The 24,968-nt window shown below is 32.9% G+C and overlaps 1 protein-coding gene across 1 annotated transcript; it reads right to left on the bottom strand.

The window, feature by feature from the left end:
* LOC115957036 lies at positions 1–24,770 on the bottom strand. The gene is made up of 5 exons (XM_031075279.1): positions 24,379–24,770; positions 23,236–24,329; positions 978–1,051; positions 121–187; positions 1–38 (listed from the first exon to the last, which is right to left on the bottom strand). Exons 1-5 carry the CDS (start codon positions 24,768–24,770, stop codon positions 1–3), a joined length of 1,665 nt encoding a protein of 554 aa, XP_030931139.1.
* Positions 24,771–24,968: the final 198 nt, after the last annotated feature.

Here is a 24,968-nt window from a genome sequence, read left to right as displayed (position 1 = left end):
TCATAATTCCTTTGATCTCCCATTTTGGGTAATTTTGCCTACATATCAATGTATAGCAAATCAAAAATCAATAAGATCAAAGCAAAAAATAAAAAATAAAATCAACTTCCCTCTAATTACCTGTATCAACTATCAAGTTCAAAATATCAGTAAAGCTAGGTGTACTTAAATTTTTCATGCTATCTTCCTAATACATTTCACAATGAAAGCAAATAAAGATCATTGCAAAAAGTAATCAATAAATCAACTTTCATTTAATTACCTATATCAAGTTCAACATATCAATATAACCAGGTGTATTTAAATTTGCCATGCTATCTTCCTGATACATTTCAGATTGAAACAAATAACAAATAATACAATGAACCATTTATGAGTTGATATTACAAAGTGTAAGAGTAATATAACAATAAATAAATAAAAAGTCATAATCAAAAGTTAAAAGTTTACCATTGTATGTTGCAGTGCTTGATTCCCTAAGCTAAAGGCACCATCATAAGGTGCTTGATTCCTTGAGCTGAAGGCGCCATCATAAGGTGACTAACATTTATTGAAGAAAAAAAATCATATAAATAGTTTGAAAAATTAGTACTTTTTTACACTATACACACACACATATATCTTTTTACTTTTGTTAAAAATCATATAAATAATTTAGAGAATTAGTACATACTATTGTCTAACAAATTGTAAGCACAAAGCAACAAAACATAGAACACATTTCATACCGGTGTGGGCTATTGAGTATGAAAGGATGCATTAGTTTGACGTTTTCTCTTTCTTGTAGCTTTCTCTAATGCACCCTTTCTTCTACGAGATGCCCCTACACATGCTTGTCTCCCATTAAGCTTTATTCCTTTAATTTGATTTCCTTCACAATTAGTAGGTTACACATTGTAATTAGCTTGCTAAGCCTTTGATTTGAAACGGGTGCCCCCAATAGTAGATTCTTCAATTAATAAATTTTTCAAATTTACCTCTACTTTGTTCAAAGTACTTTCATGAGCATCCAAAGAAATACAAAAAGACTCATTAGTCAGTGCAACTCTCGCTGCCAAATTAGAATACAATTTAAGCAATATTTTGTAACAACTTCCCACGTCTGCATTTTGGTCATGAGGTCTTACATGCATATAATTATTCATTGCAGAACCATCCTTTGCAGCTTTTGTCCACCTTTTAAAAATATACTGATTTGCCACCCTTTTACAATTTTGAAGAGATAACACTTGCAAGGCATGGCTACATAAAATTCCAGCCCTCTTTCAAATCTCCTAAACTTTCTCTTTTGTCTCACCTAAAACTCCATGGTCAAAACTTAAGAGCTCGGCCTCTCATTGTTCGCAAACACTAAGCACCACTGTGGCTGAAAGTAAGAGCTCGGATTCTCTCTCTATTATCTTCTCTCAAACGGCTCTATCCCTCTCTCTATGGCAAACTCTAAGAGCTTCCCCACGGTAGTCATCACCATAGACCACCACCATCAGCGGTGGTTCTTCTATGATCCGGACCCAAGTTCTATCTCCTCTCATGGCCGAAGCTCCTTGTCTTTCTCTAAACTAAATCCCATGGCTAGACCTAGCTCCGGCCACCAAGGACCACTTGAGCCACCATTGACACGGTGGCTCTCATCCTCGAGTTTTCTCTTTCTCACTTCCCCATGGCCAAAATTTCCCACCTTTGGGTCAATTTTGGGTTATATTTTTGTTTGGGTTGGGGATTTAGTTTTCTTTTTGGGGTTTTAAGGATTTGGAAATGAAGGGATTAATTATGTGAACCTTTTTTTTTTAGTTAATGGCCTACATATTTAGGTTTTTATTTTGAGTCTTTCACAGTGGCATATACATAGATAGCTTATGGTATTAGGTAAAAGGCAATGACATATGGCCAATTTATTTTGACTCTTTGGCCAAATATAACATATAGACAGTATATGTTGACATTAACATATGACCAATTTATTTGGAGTCTTTGGCTATATGTAGGTATTGACTATTGACACATGGACAATAAGTGAATATTGACATATTACTAATGAAATTTGCACAATTTTTTCTTGTATAGGTTTTTTTTTTTTTTTTTTTTTTTTTTTTTTTTTTTTTTTTAATTTTGTTTGTGTTTGATGGGTACCCGTACCAATACCAGTAACAAGTTACAAGTTATTTTAAGCATTAGAGCAATTTTTTGCTCTAGATAATTTCTAAATTTTTTGCTATCTTAATATCTTGAACAAGTTACTTTTAATCTTTTGTAAATGTTGTTTATTAATCTTGTTTGTAAGGAATGGATGTGTATAAAATTTTGGATTTATGAATCTATGATATATACTGTTGACATGTTGTATTGTTGACAGGTTGTATTTTCATGAGTATAGGTTATGTATTGGTTATTCATTAATCTTGTATGTATGGAATAGGTATGTGTACAGTATTTTTTATTTGGGATATGTATTGTTGTGGTTGTATTTTAATGAATAATAGAAGCAGGTTATGTGAGATTTTTTTTTTTAATCAAAAGATTAATTTTCAAGTATCTTAATGAGAAAAATATAAGCAGGTTATATAAGATTTTATTTTTTTGGAGCAAAAGCAGCTTAAGCAGGTTATGAAAATTTAATTTGTAATAAAAAAAAGTTATGAATAATTTATTGTTTCCTGATATTTGGTTGTTCCTGGTCATTGTATAAATTGTAATATGTAAAATGCTTTTATTGTATTGTATGGATGCGTAAAATGGCCTAAAAATGGGCGAAGAAAGTTTCTAAAAAAGGCGCAATAACAAAGAGGATGTGCAAAAAGCCCAAAAATGGCCAAAATAGGTTTTTGAAAAAATAAATGGGCTTGAAATACTGCAATTTTTTCAAGAAAAAAAAAGTCCAAACAGAAATTTTATGGAAAAAAAGAAAAGAAAAAAAAACCCAAGGCCCAACCAGCCCAAACCCATGGCCCAAACCTAAGTACAAAAACTGAAAACCAACCAAAACTAAAATAATGCCGAAATCGATTGATTTCCGAACATTTTGCTATGTTTCGGCTGAGAATTTCACTAACCAAAATTTTCAATTTCGGTTGCCCAAACACAAACAAAACCAACTGAATCGAACTAATTACACCCCTATCAATATGTCAAGTAAGTCCACATATCAATATGTTGTCAAAATAAAAATCAACAAAAGCCAATATCATTTGGCAAAATAACAACAAAAAGTCAGTTCCAAAGTCATCAATAGCACCAGTCCAAAGAGCAAAGACCAATCCTCAATCATCAAATTCAATCGGTGTTGGTGTGGGCATGTCCAATTTCAATGAAAATGCAAAATCACTCACAATTCTACAAAAAAAAAAAAAAAAAAAAAAAAAAAAAAAAAAAAAATGTTGAAAAACATGAAAAAGTCACTTGTAAATTAAAACAATACATCTACCAAGAATCCAGGACATTCGTTTTTTTTTTTTTTTAATAAAGAAAGAAATAGACATTCAATTTTTTTTTTTTTTAATAAATAAAGAAATGGACATTCATATTTTTTTAAAATAAAAAAATTTATAGACATACCTCCATCAAGCTTTTCAAACACTTCAACATCATCATGTGGAGAACATAGAACGTAGCCAGTTTTGACCATAAATGAGGGCTTGCACCATAGTTGGAGACAAAGAAAATGGATCAAGAACACAACCATCTATACTAAATGCGGATTCTGAGGCTACAACGGATGCTAGAATTGCAAGAACATGTTGTGCAATTTTTGAAAGCACACAATATCGAGGAGAATTAACCTTCCACCAAGCCAAAATATCAAACTTCTCATCCAAGATATCTTCACAACTTTTTGCTAAGTATTTATTAACCTTTCATTTGTTATCTGAAGAATCAATACCTTCAAGTGCTTCTTAAATCCCATCATCCTCATCGCCTTCACATCCACAACCACACTAGAATAATCTCTTTCCATTGATCCACTTAGTTTTTGGCCTTGCGTTGTGTAGTAGTAGCAGCACTACTACTCCCCACTTGATTTTAAGTATTAGCATAACACAAACTCAACAATACACCTTTTACTCTATTTTCCATATCATTAGCCTTTTGGTCCTCAAACAAAGTACCAAAACAATATTCAAGATACTGCAACTTGTACTGGGGATCAAGAACTAACCAATATAAAACAAATGATTCATATTATCAAAGTTTCCTCAAATTTGGACTTCATGTATTTTGTCATTTTCTCAAAAAATAGCAATCTTTTTCATACTCCAAGTAAATTGTGTTATGAATTGATATGAGCACCCAAAAAAAAAAAAAACAAAAAAAAACAAAAAAACAAAAAACAAAAAAGAAGCAAAAAAAAAGGGAATTGCTAGTGATATAATTAGAACCCAAAAACCGCAAGGTTGCATCATAGAAAATTTTAAGAAATTTCCCAAAGATCCTAATCATTTCCTAATCCACATCATCCAATCCCCAAGCAATCTCACGCACATCATTTCCTTCTTCCTTTGCTTTCTTTCTAATTGTCCTAAAATAATTTAGATCTTCTTCCTCCAATCTCTCAAAAGCCTTTTGATACTTCTTGACACTCTCCAACATCAAACAGGTGCAGTTTCACCTTGTGGGCATGTTGAAGAAAATTGTCAACCCATGTTTAACAATAATTGTTAGATTATGTTTAACAAACATTGCCAAATTATGTTTAACAAATTCTGTCTAATTATATTTAAAAAAACATTGTCAAATTATGTTTAATAAATGTTGTCAAATGATGTTTAACAAGAATTGTTAAATTATGTTTAACAAACATTGTCAAATTATATTTATCAAGAATTTTCAAATTAGTCAAATTCATCAAACATAATTTCATCCATAGGCCTTTTGGCGTATGAGTTTTATTAATGTGAGTAGTGCCCATTGAAGATAATGTATCTCTTAATTATAATCCCTTATTTCAAGGGAAGACCCTTTGATTCCAACCACATCGTCTTTGTACATAAGTTTATTTATTTCCATGTTTAAGGGGATATGTGTTTTTATTTATTTGTGGCTACACCTAATAATTTATTTAATTTGCCTACGTACCCTTGACAGGGATCAAGCCAATTCGTAGTTCTTAATTTGAGGTTTTAGATTTAAAATCCTCAAATTGATTTTGCCCAATTTAAATGATGGACATTTAAGTCAAAAACTTTGTATTTAATTAAGCATCGACTTAATTTTTCTTTTGGGTGAGATAATTGGTTTTAATCTAAAGGATAAGTCAAGGACCATGTTTTTATGGAAATTGAATCAAGGATTCTCTCTTTGAGAAGTTGAATGTCCAACCAATTTCCCCTTTCTTTCATTTGCTTTTTTGTAGGAATTTTAATGATATTTTGATTGAGGTTCCCAAATTTAATTAAGGGAAAGAAAACTCCTTTGAAGCAATTTTATTTTTTATGAACATGTTTAAGGAATTGGGAATTGGAAAATTTCCTCAAATAAATTTTTATGGTAATTTTATTTTGTAAATTATTAACTCCAATCTTGATTAAGAAATTAGGAATCCCCAAAAAATTAGTCATGTTAGAATTTGAAGGAATTAAAATCCCCACTTTATTTAAAATAATTTTGGGAGCCAAGAGCTCCATTAATTGGGTAGAATTAAGGACTCAATTGATGTGCTAGAGTCAAGGACTTCGTTAATTTGGTAGAGTTAAGGACTCCATTAAAACATGATGGAGTCAAGGACTCCATTAGTTTGGTCGAGTCAAGGACTCCATTAATTTGGTAGATTTAAGGACTCCATTAAATTATGGTAGAGTCAAGGACTCCATTAATTGGGTAGAGTCTAGGACTCTATTAATTCAGTAAAGTCAAGGACTCTAATGGAGAAAATGTTGATCCAAAATTTGAGAGAATTTTTATTTGGTAATTTTCAAATAGGATTTACAAGTTAGGGACTCGTATCTCAAACTTCATGTATGGAGTTAGGAACTCCGCATGAAACCCAACCCTATTTGTTTTACCAAACAAAAATTTAGATTTGAAGAAGATGGAGAGGTAGAGATTTAGAGAAGAAATGGACTGATAAAATCTCAACCTAATGTTGTGTGTTCCTCCTCTGCTTGTTGCTCTATATCTCTATTTGTGTCTCTCTTCTTCTTCTTTTTCTCTCTGTGTCTTTTCTTCTTTTGTGTGTGCCTCTCCTCTTTCTTTTTCTTTTTTTTTTTCTTTTTATTTTTTATTTATTTTTTATATATAAAAAAAAATTTGCTAAAGCCTCTTTAATTTATAGAGGAATTGAGAAGCCGTTCCCCCACCCCCGCCTTTTTTTTTTCCTCTTAACTGATCAATTCATGGTCCAAAATTGCAAAGAAAGTGCAGTACTATACTAGCATCTTTCACGACAATTTGCGTAAATTGTAGTTGATTATCAACTTCTTTTTGCTTTTGAAAGCATTTGAGTGGTGTGTGTGGCAAGAAGTTACTTAGCCACACGTCCCACTTTCATCTTATCCCTTTTTTTTAAAACAAAGATGTGACATTGTGGAAGTAAGTTTAGGTTGCCATAAACAACCCCACCTCCTTTGTTTAATATTATTTTTTCCTTTTTTTTAATATCATCCTTATATTATGCTTTTTTTACAAAAAATTTTTAATTAATTTTGTTAATTTTGGAGGGCATTTTTTTGGGTTCTATGAACTTGTCCAAAATTTATATTCCTTGATAAATCTTGCTTGGACATTTTTTTGTTGTTGAAAATTTAATATTTCAATAGGGCACATCCAAACACAATTGACCTTTAGAGGCATTTTTCTCCCTCTCCGCACATAACTTAAATGCACTTAGTCTTTACGGAGATGATCTCACATGTCACACAGATTTCCTCACCTTCACTATTGTCTCATCCATTTTTGTTAACCCCTCATGAACAATTAAGTTTAAGATATGAGCAGTACACCTCAAATGCAAGAATTTATGCTCTTAAATTAAATTGTTGCCTTCCTATGTTTAGTCTTTTTTTGAATAAAATAAATGAGCCCTCTATTAGAGGCAACATTATCAACCACAATGGTTAGAATCTTTTCTATACCCCAATCAAGTAAACACATCTCAACCGCCTTCCCCAGTTTCTCACCCTTATATTTTCCACTAAACGAAAGCTATGAATCCTCTTCTGTATTTTCCAATCACTGTCTCTAAAATGGGCATTGAGACGCATGTAGTTCAAATTTTGAACAGATTTCCATGTATCCATGGTAAGGCAAACCTACTACTCTTTAAGGGCTTCTTTCAACTATTATTTCTCATCCAAAAACACCCTAAAGCAAGCTTTTGCCATTGTTGTGTGGCAAGGGATTGAATGGAACCTTGGTTGGGCAACATACATAAACCTTTTGAAACAAAGACCCTCTACAAACCTAAAAGACATCCCATCTAGAATAATCATATCCGCCAATGCTTTCTTGCATGCCTCAAAATTATACACGAGGCTTAAGTGCCCCACTACTTTCTACTTCTTTAGGTCTAAATGCTAGGGTTGATTGGTTATTTGCCACCTCCCTAAAGGATATTTCTTACATTGTGAATCTGTGTGAGTTTTCATGGCTGTAGTGACATTCAACTTAGTATACAAGCATAAGTTGTGCCACAATAGTTACAAGCTATCCTAGGTTTCTTAGAATTCCCCCCTTCAATCCTAGTGAAATGAACCCAAACAATAGATCTTTTTTCTTTTTTTCAGCATTACCTACTATTGGTGAGAGTGGGGGTTTGCCTTTTTCTTCCTTCACATTGGTTGTCCCTTGGCCCCCTTCATTTTCTTGGCCCTTTGGGATTTTTCTCATATCATTCATCTACAATATTAAATAAAACAACAATAAACACAATAAGTCAAAAAAAAAAAAAAAAAAAACTAAAAAATGAGTCTAGTCAACAATGAAAAAATATTATGGCAACAATAACACAATAAGTCAGCAACAAAAGAAAAAAAAATGAAAAAGGACTCTAGTACACAACAACAATAGATACATCAATAAGAGAATAACAACTCGACATCAAAGCAATAATAAACAAATACACCAACATCACAATTAAGCTCATGGGGTTATTGATTTTTACAAAACTCTAAATTCAATAAGAAAATAACAAGTCAACATCATAGATTCACAGCATGTTAGCAACAATAAACAAATACACCAACAATAAATAAATAAATAAAGCAGCTAACTTAAAAGCAAGAAAAGTATTCTATAAAATATAAACTAACATCACAAGAAGCAACAAGCACATGACTTAATTTTTAATAAAGAAAGCAACCAACACAAGCAACCAAGCACATGGGTTATCGACATTTTCAAAACTCTAACTTTATTCGTATATAAAAATTGAAAAAAATTAACATCTTACATTGTTACTACTAGACTACTAGCTATAATCTCATAAAAATAGCTTTGATTTTGTACTAAACAAAACCCAAAATACAAAAAAAAAAAAAAAAAAAAAAAAAAAAAGAGGGTTATTGAGATTTTCAAAACCCTAACTTTAATCACATATAAAAAAAAAAATAAATAAATAAATAAAAAAACAAAGCAATAGAGAAAGAGAGAGACTAAGAGAGTGAGGCTATTGTTGAATGAAGTTGATAGATTTCCTTTATCAGAGATGGAGGGAAAAAAAAGAAGAGAGAGAAAAAAAAATCATACAATGAGAAACAAAGAAGTTGGCTTGTGGAGGATAGTGGCAGAGGCAAGATTCGTACTGTGGATTGTGGAGGCCGGTGTGTGAGAGGGATTGATGGAGGCTGTGTGTGAGTGTGAGAGTTAAATGTGGGGTAGGTAGGGTAGGGTTTCTATTTTTTTCTTTTTTATTTGACTTAATCAATTAGTTTAACTTAATTAATTTAACCCATAAAAAAACTTAATTAATTTAAGTTTAATTAGATATTGAATTAGTTTAATTTTAGTTATTTTTTTATTTTTTTATTTTTTTTATACAAGATAGAGATTCTACTCTAACCTAATCTAAATATATATGTACATAAAACTCTCTCCTAGAGACTTGAATCCTGGCCCTTGCCCCCCACACCCCACAAGTACTTATACTTGTAGTGCAACCATCACACCAAGGGTATGCGGTGGTAATTTTAGTCAGTTAATCTAATGAGTTTTGAGTAATTTTTGCAAGGCCAAGCCAAGATCCAAATTGCCCAATATATTTGCAAGGCCGGAGGCCCAACATATTTTGCAAGGCCCAATATAAATTTATATTATATATAATCTGTATATATTTGTGTATATTAAGAGAATTTGAAAAGTTAGTTATTACTTTTTTTACCGTCGAAAATACCCCTAATTTAATTAATTTAAATCAATCAAATTAGGTTAAAATAGTAAATTCTCTTCTAAATAAATTTCTACCCACATTGAAACACTACTTCTACTTCTGTGTTGAAATACTATCTCATTTTCTTTTTTATTTTTCAAAAAAAAAAAAAAAAACTACCTTGGCCACCCATTATTTTGTTTCAAATTCAAAGTATAAAAACTGTAGAAATTTGTGGATCACAACAAATTTAAAAATTTAATTAAAAAAAAAAACCTAATTAAAAAAAACACACTCTCTATCAATTATCTACCCAAGTTCCTATTGAAATAACAAAAAAAACACTCCCAGTACAAACAAAAACACTCCCTACATTGAAATAACACTCCACCCACTACAAACAAAAACTTCTCAATCGCTGAACTTCTCACAAACACAAACTCTTCTTAGTAGTTTATAAATTAAAAAAAAAAAAAAAAAAAAAAAAAAAAAAAAAACTCTTCCCTACATATACAAGAACTATCATTTCCATTTCTAATTGAAATAGAATTTTTGTCAGCAGTCTCACTTGTTTGTTACATCTATTCCTATTCAAAATTGACTAGCCTCTAAACACATGCTCACACGCGTGCTTAGAGGCTTTTCTATTTTTTGGGTAAATTTTAATAATTTGCATTCATTATAATTTGAGATTACTACTTTTTTCAATCATAAAAAAAACCTAAGGGTATGATGAAAAAATTATTTCACCCACAAATGCATAATACTCATCACACCCCTAGGAATTTTTGTGATTGAAAAATGTAGTAATCCTAAACTATAATAAATGCAAATAAAATTTACCTAAAAAATAGAAGAGCTTATGGGCACGTGCGTGAGCACGTGCTCAGAGGCTAGTGTAAATTATATAGTTTTTTTGGTTTGGTTTTTGGCCAGTTTGGTGCATGCAGACTTGCCATTGAAATTGAAATTGAAATTTTCGGTTTCAAGAAACGGGAAACCAAAACTTAACCGCATTGAAACCAAACCAAAATTTTGGACATGATTATGGGCATTTTTGGCCCCTTGTTTTCGGTTTTTTGGTTTTGTACACATCCCTAAGGGATTTTGATTTAGATTTTGCGGGGTTTAAGAAAGAAAAGATTTTTGCTCGAGGCTTGGGGTTGATTGTTTGGATTTTGTTGCTGCTATTTTTTTTGTGGTTGCGTTTGATATGGATATGTGTTTCTATCATGGTCTACGATTTTAGGAATTTGGGTTTGACTGTGGATGTTTGTATGCGTGTTTGAAAATGAGTTTGTGTAAGAAAAAAGGAAAAAAAGAAAGAAAGAAGGGAGCTTCTGTGTTGTATGTTTGTGGGAGATTGAAATGTATCTTTGTGATGTGTGTCTTGTGTTCAAGCATAGGCATTATATGAATGAAACTAACTGAAAAATATGAGCTTTTATGTTTAAAAAATGTGCTTGACAATGTGTTTAGGTGAACATGTGTTTGCAGGTTTTGCCATGACAATGTGTGTTGTATGTTTGTGTGAACATGTAGAGAGAAACATTGCATAGGAAAAATTTATCTAGCATTTGAGTAGGAAATATAGATATTACCCATTTTGTTTGGACCCTTTGCTCCAATTTTCTACTCTCTACTCTATTTACTCCGTGCTCTGTTGATAGCTGAAAAATGAGCAAATTTTGGGTTAGACTTTGAGCTAAAGGGAAAAAGAAAGAAGAAAGAGTTGGAACAAAGTAAGAAAGAAGGGTATTTCAGATATTTGGGTTCTACTCTGTCTTACTCTCTTTCTTTTCCTTGTCGTTGAGTGTATGATACTATTGTTTGATAACTGTTGTTGTTTGTTGTTTGTTTTCGTACATGTGAAAAAAAGGTTGGAGCTTTATGTATTTTTTGGTTCTGTTTTTGGGTTTCTTTGAGAAGTTGGTCTGACTGTTGTGGAGAGTTGCTAGTGGTTTCGGGTTTGTGGGAAAGGAGGGATTTTTTTTGTTCTTACGCTTTATTCAACGGTGACAACACGTTGAGGCCAAGGTGGTCATAGGATCACCCTGACCTGGAAAAATAAAATTTATATATAATAATTTAAAATTTTATATTTGTCTATCCTTAAAAAAAAATTTTGACCACCCTCAGTTTTTTTATGCCCAATAAAATTATACTTTGGTCCATAATTTAGCCCACTTAACAATATATTGGGCCTTTCAAGAAAAAAGAAAAAGCCCAAAAAAAATTATTGAACTAAAATCTGAAAAAAAAAAGAAAAAGAAAAAAATTATAATAATAGCAAGACCAAAAAGAGCTCAGGGAAAAAAATCCCAAGATCAATTTGGACCTCACTCATTACTCAAGCAAATTTTTAAATCAACAAAAAATAATAATAATAATTAAATTTCTATAAACTAATTAACTAAATACCCAATCAAATTTTAAACCAAAAAAATACCTAACCTAAAGGGATATAAGAACCTCAGGTCCTCAGCAGAAGCGACTTAGCAACACTACAACAGCAACACCCAGAGCAGTCGAAAGCAAGATTGGAGATTCCCTTGCCCAAATCGAAGATTGTGAGATTGACGACGGCAACGACAAGATTGGGAAATGAGAACCTCTGGCAACATCAAGGTATTTCAATTCTCCCTCTTTTTCTCTATCTCATCTCTGCTTTGAGCCTCTAACTGAAAGCGGCATTTTCTCTCTCTTTTTCTCTATCTCATAGTCTAACTTGTGACTATTTTTTGATAATGCAATGTATTGACTTAGACTTAGACTTACTGACTATTTTTTTGTCTTTTATAATCTCTCTTTTTCTCTACTTTGACTTAGACTTAGGCTCTCCTCTAGTTCTCTTTTGGCTAAATTGGCTTTTCATCTTTTGTGTAAGTGTGTCTATGTAAATATGTAATTGTGTATTTGTGTTGACTGTTGATTGGCTATTGTCTCTTAAGTGGGGGTGGGGCCATGGCATTGGATTGGGATAGTGGTCCTGGTCCACTTAAAAGCAACACCCAGAGCAAGACATTATAAAAGACAAAAAAAATAAATAAAAAATAAACTATGCTAGGCAGTGGGTTGAGCCTGGTGGATGATGCAGTGTATTTTTAGTCTTTACATTGTTCAAAGCAAACTAAATAGTGGGGTGTGTGCTAGATTAATAGCGGTTAGTAAAAAAAAATAATGAAATAACTAAACAAAAATAATTAATAATTTTATTAATATTTCAGATGAACTTATAGTTTATTGTTTACTCTTCTGATAGTTATTATGGAAAAATATTTGATAAGGAAACCACGTATCCAAGATTCAACTCCTGTGCAAGATTCAATTCCCGTGCAAGATACATCTTCATCTTCTAAGCGAATTTGTTTTAACTTTAACTTAGAAAATCTTCGTTTAGATATGAATTTACGTGTTTTTTGGTTGTTTTTGGTGTCAATATATGAATTTCTCTTTTTATTAAATTGTGTAATTTATACTTCTTAAGGACCACCTTGGAAAAAAAATCTTGGAGCCATCACTGGCTTTATTCTTGAGGTTTTCTGTTTGGTTAGAGTAATGGCAGTTTCATGTTGTTATTACTGTTAGTGTTGAGTGAATGACAAAAAGGATTGGCCTATTTTGGCTTGATGGTAAAAAAGAGGGAGCCTTTGGGTCAGGATTAAGGTAAAGGCAGTTGGCTCTTTGTTGATGAGTGTTTAAGGGAGCACTTGCTGGGTAGGTAAAAAAGGAGGAAAGGCTTTGATTTTGGGAGGGCAAAATGGTTGATTTTTGGTGCTTTGAAGGGGCTGGAAGTAGAAGTTGTATGGGGGTCTAGATTTTTAGGTAGTTGCTTTCGGATGAGATAGGAGTTGGTATGATGAAAACCTAAGAGGTTGATCAGGACTCAGAAGTGATAGACCAAGAATGTATTGGCCCCTTATGGTGAATTAACCAATTAATTAGCCAAATTAATTAATTAAGTCAATTAACATGCAATACGTGTGGTAGCACAAACAAATTACCAAATAACTAAATGCAGCAAAAAATAAATTTAACACGGTGATTTGTTTACGAATGGGGAAAACCTCCAAGGCAAAAACCCTACCGGGCGAATTTAAGATCACCACTCTCGAGAATCCACTATTATCAAAACAAGTGGTTACAGGTAAAGGAATCTCAGTACGTTATACCAACCTAGAGTTGAACCCTTACCCTAATACACAATTGGACTTGTAATGTAGTGACAATCTCTCCTTTTCAATGCACGGCTTCTAGTATGTGACTAACCAATCGATGCACAGATCCAAGTACGTGACTAATACACCAACTTGAGATAGATGTTGGCTACAAAGTTCTTCAGTTCATCCACACGATGAAGATCAAAAAGCTCCTTGGTTACAAAATCCTACGGCGTACAAATAATAGAAAGATGAACTAGGGCATATGTCTCCAGTCACAATATGCTTGCAACAACAAGTGCAAAAACCACATGACCGTCCTTAAAATAATCCTTATATATGTCTAGGGTTATGAGAAGAGAAAACCTAAACACATACACATGGATATGTGTGAAATCAGATCTGAAAAACTGATTTTCGTAATTCTTAATAGATACAGCTGTCGAGCTTATTTGTTGAGCTTCACGTTTTAAATCTCGATAGAAACATCTGTCGAGCTACCTGTCAAGCTTTAAAAATTAGCACTTCTTCACTTGTTTCTTGAACAGATTTGCATGGCTTCAATACTTGGACTTGAACTCTTGTTCTTTGAAGTATTAAACACATCCTAGATCTACCCAATTACAAGTAAAGTGCGTGTTATCAAAGGATTAGCCAATTCTAAATGATATATGTTCTTAACATAATTCACATATGTCCTAACAAGAAGCCTAGGGAATGAGATTGGTGGGATTCCCATGACTAGGGATTTGGGCCTCTTGGTTGCTGATCCTTCTTTTGAATATATATATTAGTAGAACATTTTAGAAAAATTTTTATCGGGAATTGAAGAAGCTGTCAAACTTTTTGATAGCTTTTTTCAATTTCCAATACAAAAATTTCTAAAATGGATTGTTAATGTATGCTCTAAGTGCATACATTAACTGAACCCTATATATATCTATATATATATACCTTAATTCATCGGTGCAAAAAAATCGAACTTAGACTATAGTTCACTTAAAGTGCTGTATAGACTTTAAATCAACAATTAAGTTCGCATAAAATTTTGATATGCCCATTAATTAAAATAAATTAACTTGATTTTTTAAATAAACCACATGTATGACTTGATAAAAATAGATGAACCAAATACGACAAAGTAAATGGACCCGAATAAAAACAAGACACGTAATTTATGAAAATCAATTAAATTCTTTAATCAATTTGATGCTCAAATAAGGATCCAAATGGTATATTTAGCACGTGTTCCATAAAAAATTATGTACTTTTTCCGCAATTAAAATGTAACATGAGTAATTTTATCCAATCGGTGATGAATCCTTCAAACCGAATACAATTTTTGCCCATAACCAATGAAATTACACGGAATTTTGTGGTTTTAAATATAACACAAAAATTAATCTAATCACATGGTTAGATGATAATTTAAGCTCAATCAAATTTGGTCAACTGCATAAAAATTGATAAAAATCAACAATAAAAAGGGCTTAACCATTAAAACCATGACATCCTTTAATTTAGGGCTTAACTTCTATCAAAATTTAGAGCTGAACAAAATACGATATCACCACTTATGTCTATTTTGATTTTATTACCTAACCTAGGTTAAGAAAAAGTTGTTTTTCATAATCTAGAAGGATGATTTAAAAATCTTGATTCATGAATAGGAAAGTCTGGTTACTCATGAGGAAGGTGTTATGCACCCCACAACAATTGTCAAGGGATAGTTTTGATAAATTTTTAAATTTCAGTCATTGGCAGATAAAATCAAGTTGTAGTTTTCAAGGCTTAAAGGTTTTGGGCTTTGAGGCTTAATTCAAAAAGGTGTGTGAACTTCATCAATGTATTGCTAGCACACTTAGAATATCTACCAAATTTCTATGAAGAAAATTCGTGCATTTCAGCTTATTTTCATGAGAGAAATCCAACAACATTTTAGATCAGGTGCATCATGGCAAGCACAATGTGAGCCACACCAAACATTCGCAGTGAAAATATAGTAGATATTTGCCCTATTTCTATGGTGGAAATCTAGCAGAGTTTCGTGTTAGGTGAGTCATGGCACACTAATATGGTTTTGCGCCTGTGTCTAAGGCATACACTAATATGTTTGGTTCATGGCACACCGGAGTGCACCAAAGTATTATGCTCATGATGTGTGTTGTTGTTACCGTATTAAACTGCCCTCGATTTGCATACTAGACCCTGAAAATTATTATTAAAAATATAATCTTCTCACTAGGGGAATGTGGGAACATCTAGATTATCATGGTTTATTATGTTTGGGCATTAGTGCACTCAAAATGCCATTTTTGGTCAAAACGACCAAAATTCTCCTGGTCAACCAAGAGTTGACCAAATGTCAAAACTTCATTATATCAGCTTCAAGGTTATTAGAGATTTTGTCAAATTTGTCTTGGGCTGACTTTTTAGTGGCGACTGAGCGATGAATTTTAATTCGACCATTTGATTAGGATAAATCTAATGTCATTGCAAATAACATTGAATTCCCTTTTAAAACACTGCTTACGGGTTGAAATTAGAGTTAAAATAGTTGAAATATCATGAAAATAGTGTTCAGCGAGTTAGTCTGCTTCTGGGGCCCACAGCCTTTTGGTTTGTAGTCTAATTTTCAAAAACTTATGTGATCTGGAAACTAGACATCCGTTTCTTTCTAATGCTACCAAAACCAAGTCAATCTAAGTTTGGGAAAGCCCTCAAATAGGTGTCCAAAGTTGGAAGCCGAAAAGGCATGCAAACAGAGAATTGGCACACCCTAATAAGTGTACGCCTAGCTTAATTTCCCCCCAAAAATAATATAAAATAATCCCCCCTCCAGATTTCATTACGAATGAATTTTGGGGTATTTCTGTAGTTTTCTCTCTCTTTTCTCTACAATTCTCTCCACAAACACACACACACACACACACACACACACAATCTTTGATTCTTTCTTTCTCCATATATCAAGAAGTGGTGTTCTTGCTCCATAATTTCCTCCTCCTTTATCCTCCTCTCTTGGTTTTGAGTTTGAAAGGAATGCTATCTGACAGAGCAGAGCTCCCATCATCTCAAGCCCACTGTATACACTAGTATAAATAAGGGAACACACTAAAGGAAAAGGAGTTCAGAGAGTCTAGAGAGAAATATATATAGTCAAGAGGGAATTTCGGCTGTCCATTATTGCATGCTTAGTACTGAGGACCAATAGGACCTCGGTCGAGGTCAGATCTACTTGAAGGTTTGTATGAGATTGTTAAGATTTTGATATTAGCCATCATCTCCTTTCAAGGGCTTTTGTCTTGGGATCACCCATTATAGGCAGTTTCTCCATTTCTATATAAAATAAATTGTGGTACAAGTTAGGCCCCAGCATGGTTGGTTGACTCTCACAACTACTTCTATGATAGCTTGTTGATGTGTAAGATAATTTTACAACTTTTAATATAACTTGTTAATATGGAAGTTTATGATTAATATAATGTCACTTTCATATGAAACCATTATTATCATTATTTATAGTACCAATCACAACTTACCGTCTCACAAGTTAGGAAAAAAACTGTGAAATATAGAGAGTCAAAGAATAACATATTAGATGCAAAAAAATATAAATCCATATGCAAAAATGTAAACTCTGATGCCAAGCATGGACGGAGTTGTTCTTGGGCTTGGGGGGCAATGGTGCCCCAATTTTTTATTTATTTTTTAAATACTAGTATATATTTATGTACTAACTTTAATAATTTGATTCAATAAAATAACATTTAGTTTATCTTAACAATGTAATTGATCCTTTTAAAGACCATAAAAAAGTTATAGATCTAAAATCTGGAACAAAATTAACAAGCCCAAAAATATTAGCCCAACAACAAAAATAACAAATAGTAAAGTTAAAAATAACTAAGCCCAATCAATTAATTTTACCCAAAACAAACAACCTGACCCCTTAAAAGATTTTAACAAAATAATTTTGTTCTTACCTAGTAGCAAATGCACACATCAAAGACACAAACATAAACAAAATGAAAAAAAGAATGAAAAAAAAGAAAAAGAAAAAGAAAAAAAACAACAACAACAACAGGAGTCACACGTCAAGTTTCATTTTCATAAATAATTGTATTATAATGTATTAAAAAAAAATTTATATCTTTGTCTTTGTTGATGGTTTGTTAATGCTAAATGGATGCTTTTATTTTTTTTATTTTTTTAAAGGAAAATTGATTTTTATTTGGAGTTTCATAATGCTTCTTTTTATACGTCCCGTCCCCCCCCCCCCCCCCCACCAAAAAAAAAAAACTCTAAGTCTTGGCTTTGTCCATGATGCCAAGGTTCAAACTTTAATGTGAAAACATGGATTATAACATTAAAAACCCAAGATTTAGCTTGAAGTTGCAACCTTTCATACACATAAAGCAAGAACATACCCAAGGGGCAACCTTTCATGGGCATGGAAGAATATACACATTAGGAAAGAAATAAAAAATGTAAACTTTCTATGCTATAACACCATTTCCATTTATTCAAGAGCAAAAGATTGAAACTTTTATATAAGGGGGAATCTTTAATGGAAAAAAGGTTAAACTTTAATGAAATTCAAAGCTTCTAACCATAAAAAATTTCTCTTTGATACGTAAGACTCTAAATGAAACATAAAACTAGAAGCTTTTGATTGAAAAAAAGAGTTTTAAATTAAATTTTTAATAAGAAAAATAGAAGCTTTAAGTTCAAAACATAATTTTTTCATAAAGTTTCAAGCTTCATCCATGGTGGAAAATGGTGTTTAAGCATAGAAGAGCTAACATAGCATAAACATAAAATATAACATGCTAAACAACATTAACTAAGAAGAAACTAATAGTAAACACAAAAATATCAAGCAAACATAGCATGAGGTTCTATATCTAAGAGCATAGAAGATGGAAGCTTCAAGCTCTTGAACATGGAAAACCCCCTTATTCTAGCAATATAAAGACAAAGAAGACAAGATTAAATAGAGGTTTAGTAAGTATACCCTATTAGAAATTGGACTAGGCCAATAATGGAGGATGAAAGGAATTTTTCTAAGGGCTTGGGAGCTGTTATAGAGGGTTCTGGGAGCAGAGTTGGGGAGATGGAAAATTTTGGTGTGTTTAGAAAAAAGGGGGAAGCTGGGCTTTTAAAATAAAAGCTTCGGACCACAAGCACAGCTTAAAGCTGTGCATGTGGACAAATTAAAATGTTAAACCAGTTTTGGATCCAATTTTGATCATCCTCGGGTACTAATTTTGCATACTAATTTGAAGGCCTTATCGAACTCCAATTTGGATGATCTTGGTGTCCACGGAAAGATATCGCAGCATACTTTCTACCAGTTCTGGCCTCAAGTCATTTGGAGTTCCAAGCATAAAGTTATTAGCCTCCAAATTTGGCTGCACACATTAACCTCCATGATTTTGGCTATTCTTCCCGACTTAATATCTCTTAATCTGGACGTCCTTTTATTGAGCCGTTTGTTCTAGGATGTTAAGGAACACTCCTAGTTCAAGAAATCATATGTTTTTTTGGTCCAAGATTCATGAAAAATTAAGAATCAGCATGCAAAATTAGTTCCAAAAATGCAATCTTATCGGTTTTCCTTAACTTTGGCCTATTTTCCCCCTAAACCTTTTTGAACTTTCCGATCTCCATTTTGATCAAATGAAGTGTTGTTGGAAAGCTTATAGTGCCTACTTCCCAAAGATCATTGCTTTTTATCTCTATCTTTCAAACTGAGTGAGCTTAGAGCTTTTGAAAAAGGGGTTAAAACAAGGTTGGAATAAATAATAATAGTAAAATAGTTTTTTTTTTTTTTTTTTTGAGTTTTTGATAAATTTGCTTTTATTAAACAAAATTTTAGCAAATTAAGCTCCCCAAAATGAAATTCATCATAAGACCTTTCCAATGATACCTTGTTTAGGCCATTCCAAGGTTGTTTACTTGTAATTAATTCAATAAATTGAACTATAATTAATGACATGTCACCAATTTTAATCAACAAGATTTTTTTTTTTCCTCATTTTTTTCCTGATCTAAAAGGAATTTCATGGTTTTAAACATAGCACCACCACCGCACGCTCTTGGTGCGATGGTCACTCCACAAATAGAAGTATTTGTGGGTGTGAGGGGCAAGGGTCAGGGTTCAAGTCTCCAGGAGGAAGTTTTACACACATATACACTTAGATTAGGCTAGAATAGAAATTCTATCTTGTATAAAAAAAAAAAAAAAAAAAAAAAAAAAAAAAAAAAAAAAAAACACCAGAATTAATCCAATCCAATAGTTAGATTCCAATCAAAACTCAAATGTATTTATTCAACCACATAAATTCGATGAAAAACAACAAAAAATGGGGTCTCACTATTAAAACCATGAAATTCTTCATTTTTAGGCTAAAAATTTTATTGAAAATTAGAGCCGGAAAAAATAAGGTATCAACACTATCTTCTAGAGGTATCTAAGCAAACCATGGAACCTACCCACTTGTCCAAATCGTTCAAGCCAACTCAATGTCAGTAACAGTCAACAATGGGTCTCTACACTCCAAAACTCGATAACGGTAGGTCGGTTGATTGGTCTTTGCATTAAAACTCGATTCCAACCAACTTGATCTGTTAGGACATATGTGTTTCACATGTTAAGAACATATGTCATGATGTTATGTAATTGGTTTATCCTTTGACAAAACAAACTTTACTTGTATTTGGGTAGATTTAGGATGTGTTTAAATACTTCAAGAAACTATGTTTCAAGATCAAGTATTGAAGCCTTCAAGTCTATTCAAGAAATCAAGTTGATAATGCAAATTCTTTAAAGCTCGACAGCTTCATCTATCGAGCTTAAGAAAGCTATTCAAAGTTCGGTGTGCTCGACAGCTGCTCGACACCTCATATCTGTTGAGGTTTAAGATTTTCAGAATTCAAATATGATTTTCTTGGGATCCATGAATGTGTCTTTGGGCTTTCTTTTCTCCTAACCCTAGACATATAAAAGGATTTTTTTAAGGGCCGTCAAATAGTTCACAAGTTGCACAAGCTTTGAGCAAACTCTGTTCAAGCAAATTGTGACCGGAGACGAAGTTCTTGCCCTAGTTCATCTCTTTCTCTTGAAGAAGTTGCTGTGTATGTGCACCGTAGGGTTTTGTGACCAAGCATCTTCTTGATCTTCATCGTGTGGATGAATTGAAAAACTTTGCAACTAACAACCTTCTTAGTTGGTGATTGAAGTCGCGTACTGGGATCCACGCAATTGGTTAGTCACGTACTTGAGAGTCGTGCATCTGAAAAGGGAACTGTCACTACAAAACAAATCCAATTGGGTATTGGGGTAAGGATTCAACTGTAAGTTGATAAGATACTTGGGATTTCTTTACTTGTAACCGCTTGTTGTGATAATAGTGCAGTTTCGGAAGTGATGACCTGAAAATCACCCGGTGGGGTTTTTACCGTTAGGTTTTCCCCATTCGTAAACAAATCACCGTATTATTTATTTTCCGTTGCATTATTAGTTTATTGGTGATTTGTTTGTGCTATCACGCGTTTGCATGATAAATTGATTAATTAATAACTTGGCTAATTAATTAATTAATTTCTATCACAATGGGTCATTTAGTTTGTGGCCTATCATGATCGATATCCTATAGGTGCAAGCACCAGTTCATGGGATACTTCCCTTGTTGCACACGTTGCATGTTGTAAGGAATATGCCTCAGTTGAGTGGACTGGAGTAGAATGGTTTAGTAGGATTCATTACCTAGTCCTTGAGCAAAACAGATAAAGAGTAAAACAAAACAAAGAAAAAGGAAATCCTAACTAATCCATTTTCGCTGGAATTTTCGATTGCATTTAGCATATGCAACAAGCCTTTAAACCCCTAGCTTACACTAGTGGACGAGTTGTAATCTCGTGAGGGTTTGCAGGGAATATACCCACAAAATTCTGAGAATGAATACTAAAAAATAAACAAAACAACGAAAATCAATTTTTTTTTTTTTTTCAATTGCCTTTTGCAAAGAGGATTAGTTCAAGTTCAAAAACACTACAAATGCTAAAGAAATTTCTCATGCCATCAAAACTCAATGTGAGTGAAAAGTGGTAGCCAACCCAAACATACTCTTAGTTTTAGAATAAACTTGACTCGAATCTCTATTTGAAAGTATGCTTTAACTCAAATCTTTCTAGTGTTATCACTCAACAAATGAAATCACTCTGAAATGGGGTGTAACACTCTCAACAATATATGTGAGCGGAATAATGTAAACAAAATCAAATACCTCACATATAAATTGCATGAAAAACGCTTAATTAAGAAAGAACAAGTAGTCTCATGAAAGGATGCCAAAAATATTTATACCACACCTTTTTCTTCTTAGTCATATCAATATCTGAACTATACCATCTTCAAGATCAAATAAGGACTTTATTAGGACGTAATGTAGGGTAAAAGGAAAGGGAATGAAATAAAAATGGGTGAAGGTAAATATAAGAAGTATTTTCAAGATTAGTTGGAATGTCAACTCTTTTTGGAATTTCCATTCAACATTTTTTTTTTCAACTCTTCTTCTTCAGAGCAGTACTCCTTCTTTACATTTCACTTCTCAAAATTTGATGAGAACCCTTTTTATTTTCTTCTTTTTGACACTTTCCTTCTTTTTCTTTTTTCTTTTTTTTTTTTTCCTTTTTTTTCTTTGAATTCTTGCACAAACCACCACATTGAAACAAACTGATCAAATTTCATCTTGAAACACTATAAATAAGGGTTTTAGGAAAGAAAGGCTAATTAAAAGGCTCAACGGGGTGACTAGCGATAATGTATCAAGAAAGAAAAAGAAAAACACATATATGGCTCAAAGTAGACAAAAATGGCCTAATTTCATCTCTCAAAGACTAGTATAGTTTATTCAACATCAATGACTTCAAAAGATTCAAGTGTGGCATAAAATCAGCTTTTTTTATTATTATTTTTTTTTCTTTCTCTCTTGGACAAAAGAAAGAACAATGAGACTACAGCAAGGGAAATATGTTACGCACTTCCAAATGAACTTTAAGATTGGAAGCAATAAATAACCCTCCAAAAATAATGATTGGCTTAAAACTCACAGGGGTTACAGTCTTCACATTGTTATCATCAAGAGTTTCTAATCATTTTTATCCTTCAACAACAAGTTGTGTTTGAGTGGCTATGTGCATGTGCAATGAATTGAGCATGAAAGCAATGAAATTCTTTAAGCAAGAGTAGTATAACAAATTCAAAACATAAACCTCAAGCTAGGCAAAAGATTTATTTATTTTTTATTTTTTTATTTTTTTAACACAACTAAACAAAACAAAACAAAAAGATAGAAATCTATATACATCCCCCCCAAACCTAAACCAAACATTGTCCTCAATGTTAAAAATGATACTCTCAAATATATGTCTTGAATGAAAAGAGAGCAAAATAGTAATATGCAACATGAGAACCAAGTAAGGTAAGGAGAAGGAGGAGACGTACCTTGATCAAGCTGATTGTTATAAATTTTAATTTCTGTCAAATATCAGCTAGAACAAAAGCAAATAAAACTAAACAAGAAAATAAATACAAATATTGATCTAAAAGCAAAAAATAAACAAGAAAAAGATTTTTTTTTTTTTTTTTTTGCAAAAAGATTTAACACAACTGGAGATCTATCTTGATAAACAGGACCATCCAAACCTCAACAACACCATGGAGATAAATAATGCATATTATGAATGGACTAGTCCAATGAGATTGTAGCTTACCTAGGTCAAAAACATATTGGAAGGCTTTAGCAATCTCTTCCAAGTGAATTCTTTGCATAACCATAGAAGGACTAATACCCTTAATAGTAGCAATTTTCCGACCTATAGCTTCCTTATGCTCTTGAAGTATACTTACCAATTGGTGCTCCCAAAAGTCATCCAACTTTGGTGGTTCTACAATAGATAGGAGTGGGGATAAAGGAAGTGGAAGAGGGACCACTTTTGGTTGCCAGCTATCAGTACTTAAGAGAGAAACAGAATCCAACAATGCATTGACCTCCTCAATTGATTTTTCAATATCCAAATTGCAACCAAAAAGGGTTAAACAAGCTTCTAGGGGATCCTCACAACTTGATTGTATGAAAGTATCATGGACTAGGCTCTCAATCATGCTAACCTCACATATATCCCCATTTTCTAGTACTTGCTTACTTATGTCAAAGATATTAAGCTCAACAGTCATATTTCCAAAAGAAATCTTCATCACACCATTCCGACAACTGATCAAAGCATTGGATGTGGCTAAGAAAGGGCGACCGAAAATGACATGGATTTGTGTACTGGCTTTCAGAGCAAGCTCAGTGTCTAACACAACAAAATCAACAGGAAAGTAGAATGCATCCACATTAATTAGCACATCCTCAACAATACCTCTAGGGATTTTCATAGACCTATCAGCTAATTGAAGTGTCATGGTTGTGGGATTTAGCTCCCCCAAACCTAGCTGTAAATAAACTGAATATGGCATAAGGTTCACACTTGCCCCCAAATCTAGCAAAGCTTGCTCAATGAGATGATCCCCAATCTTGCATGAAATTGTAGGAGATCCAGGGTCCTTACATTTCACTAGATATTTATTCTGAATGATTGAACTGACTTTCTCTGTCGAAAATGTCTTTTTAGGAACATTTGTCTTTCTCTTCATTGTCACAAGATCTTTTAGAAACTTAGCATAAGTAGGAACTTGCTGAATTGCATCAAGAAATGGAATATTAATTTGCACTTGCTTAAAAACCTCTAAAATATCTCCAAATTGTGCACTTTTCTGAGGACTGATTAAACTTTGAAGAAATGGAGCTTTAGGAACAAACCTCCTATCAAGGGGAGAACTAAGATCCTGAATTAGAATTGAGGTTGAGTTGCCCTTCTTTTCTATCCTGTGAACTATGAGTTCTGTTTTCCTTTAACACAATATTTTCATCATCCTCCACTTCTGGCATTTTCACTTGATTATCAACTTGCTTACCAGACCTAAGGGTAGTAATAGACTGAACAGATTCATGTGCATGAGTAGACCTAGAAGAACCATTAATTGCATACTGCCCCTTTGGGTTAGGTATAGGTTGACTAGGAAATTTTCCTTTTTCCCTCTCCCCAACTTGGGTTGCTAACTGGCCAACTTGATTTTCCAACTTTGAAATAGCTTGAGTATTCAAATGGGTGGAACCTTTTATCTCTTGAATGGCTTGGCTAGTTGATTGCATGAAAGTTTTGAGAGACTCCTCCAAAGATGATCGTTGTCTTGGTGGTGCCATAAACTGAGGAGTTGATTGAGGAATGGGAGGAAATGCTTGAGTAGGTGGATGAAATTGACTTTGTTGATGCACTTGTTATCCACCTATATTTGTGGGGGAATGGTTCTGCCTCCAAGAGAGATTAGGATGATTTTGCCAATTTGGATTGTATGTCTCTGAAAATGGACTAGCAAGTGGTTTTCCATAATTATTCAGTGC

Source organism: Quercus lobata, chromosome 8, assembly GCF_001633185.2.
Source record: "Quercus lobata isolate SW786 chromosome 8, ValleyOak3.0 Primary Assembly, whole genome shotgun sequence".
Lineage (NCBI taxonomy): Eukaryota > Viridiplantae > Streptophyta > Magnoliopsida > Fagales > Fagaceae > Quercus > Quercus lobata.
The sequence above is the reverse complement of the archived record's forward strand: the minus strand, read 5'-3'. Positions and strand labels throughout refer to the sequence as shown.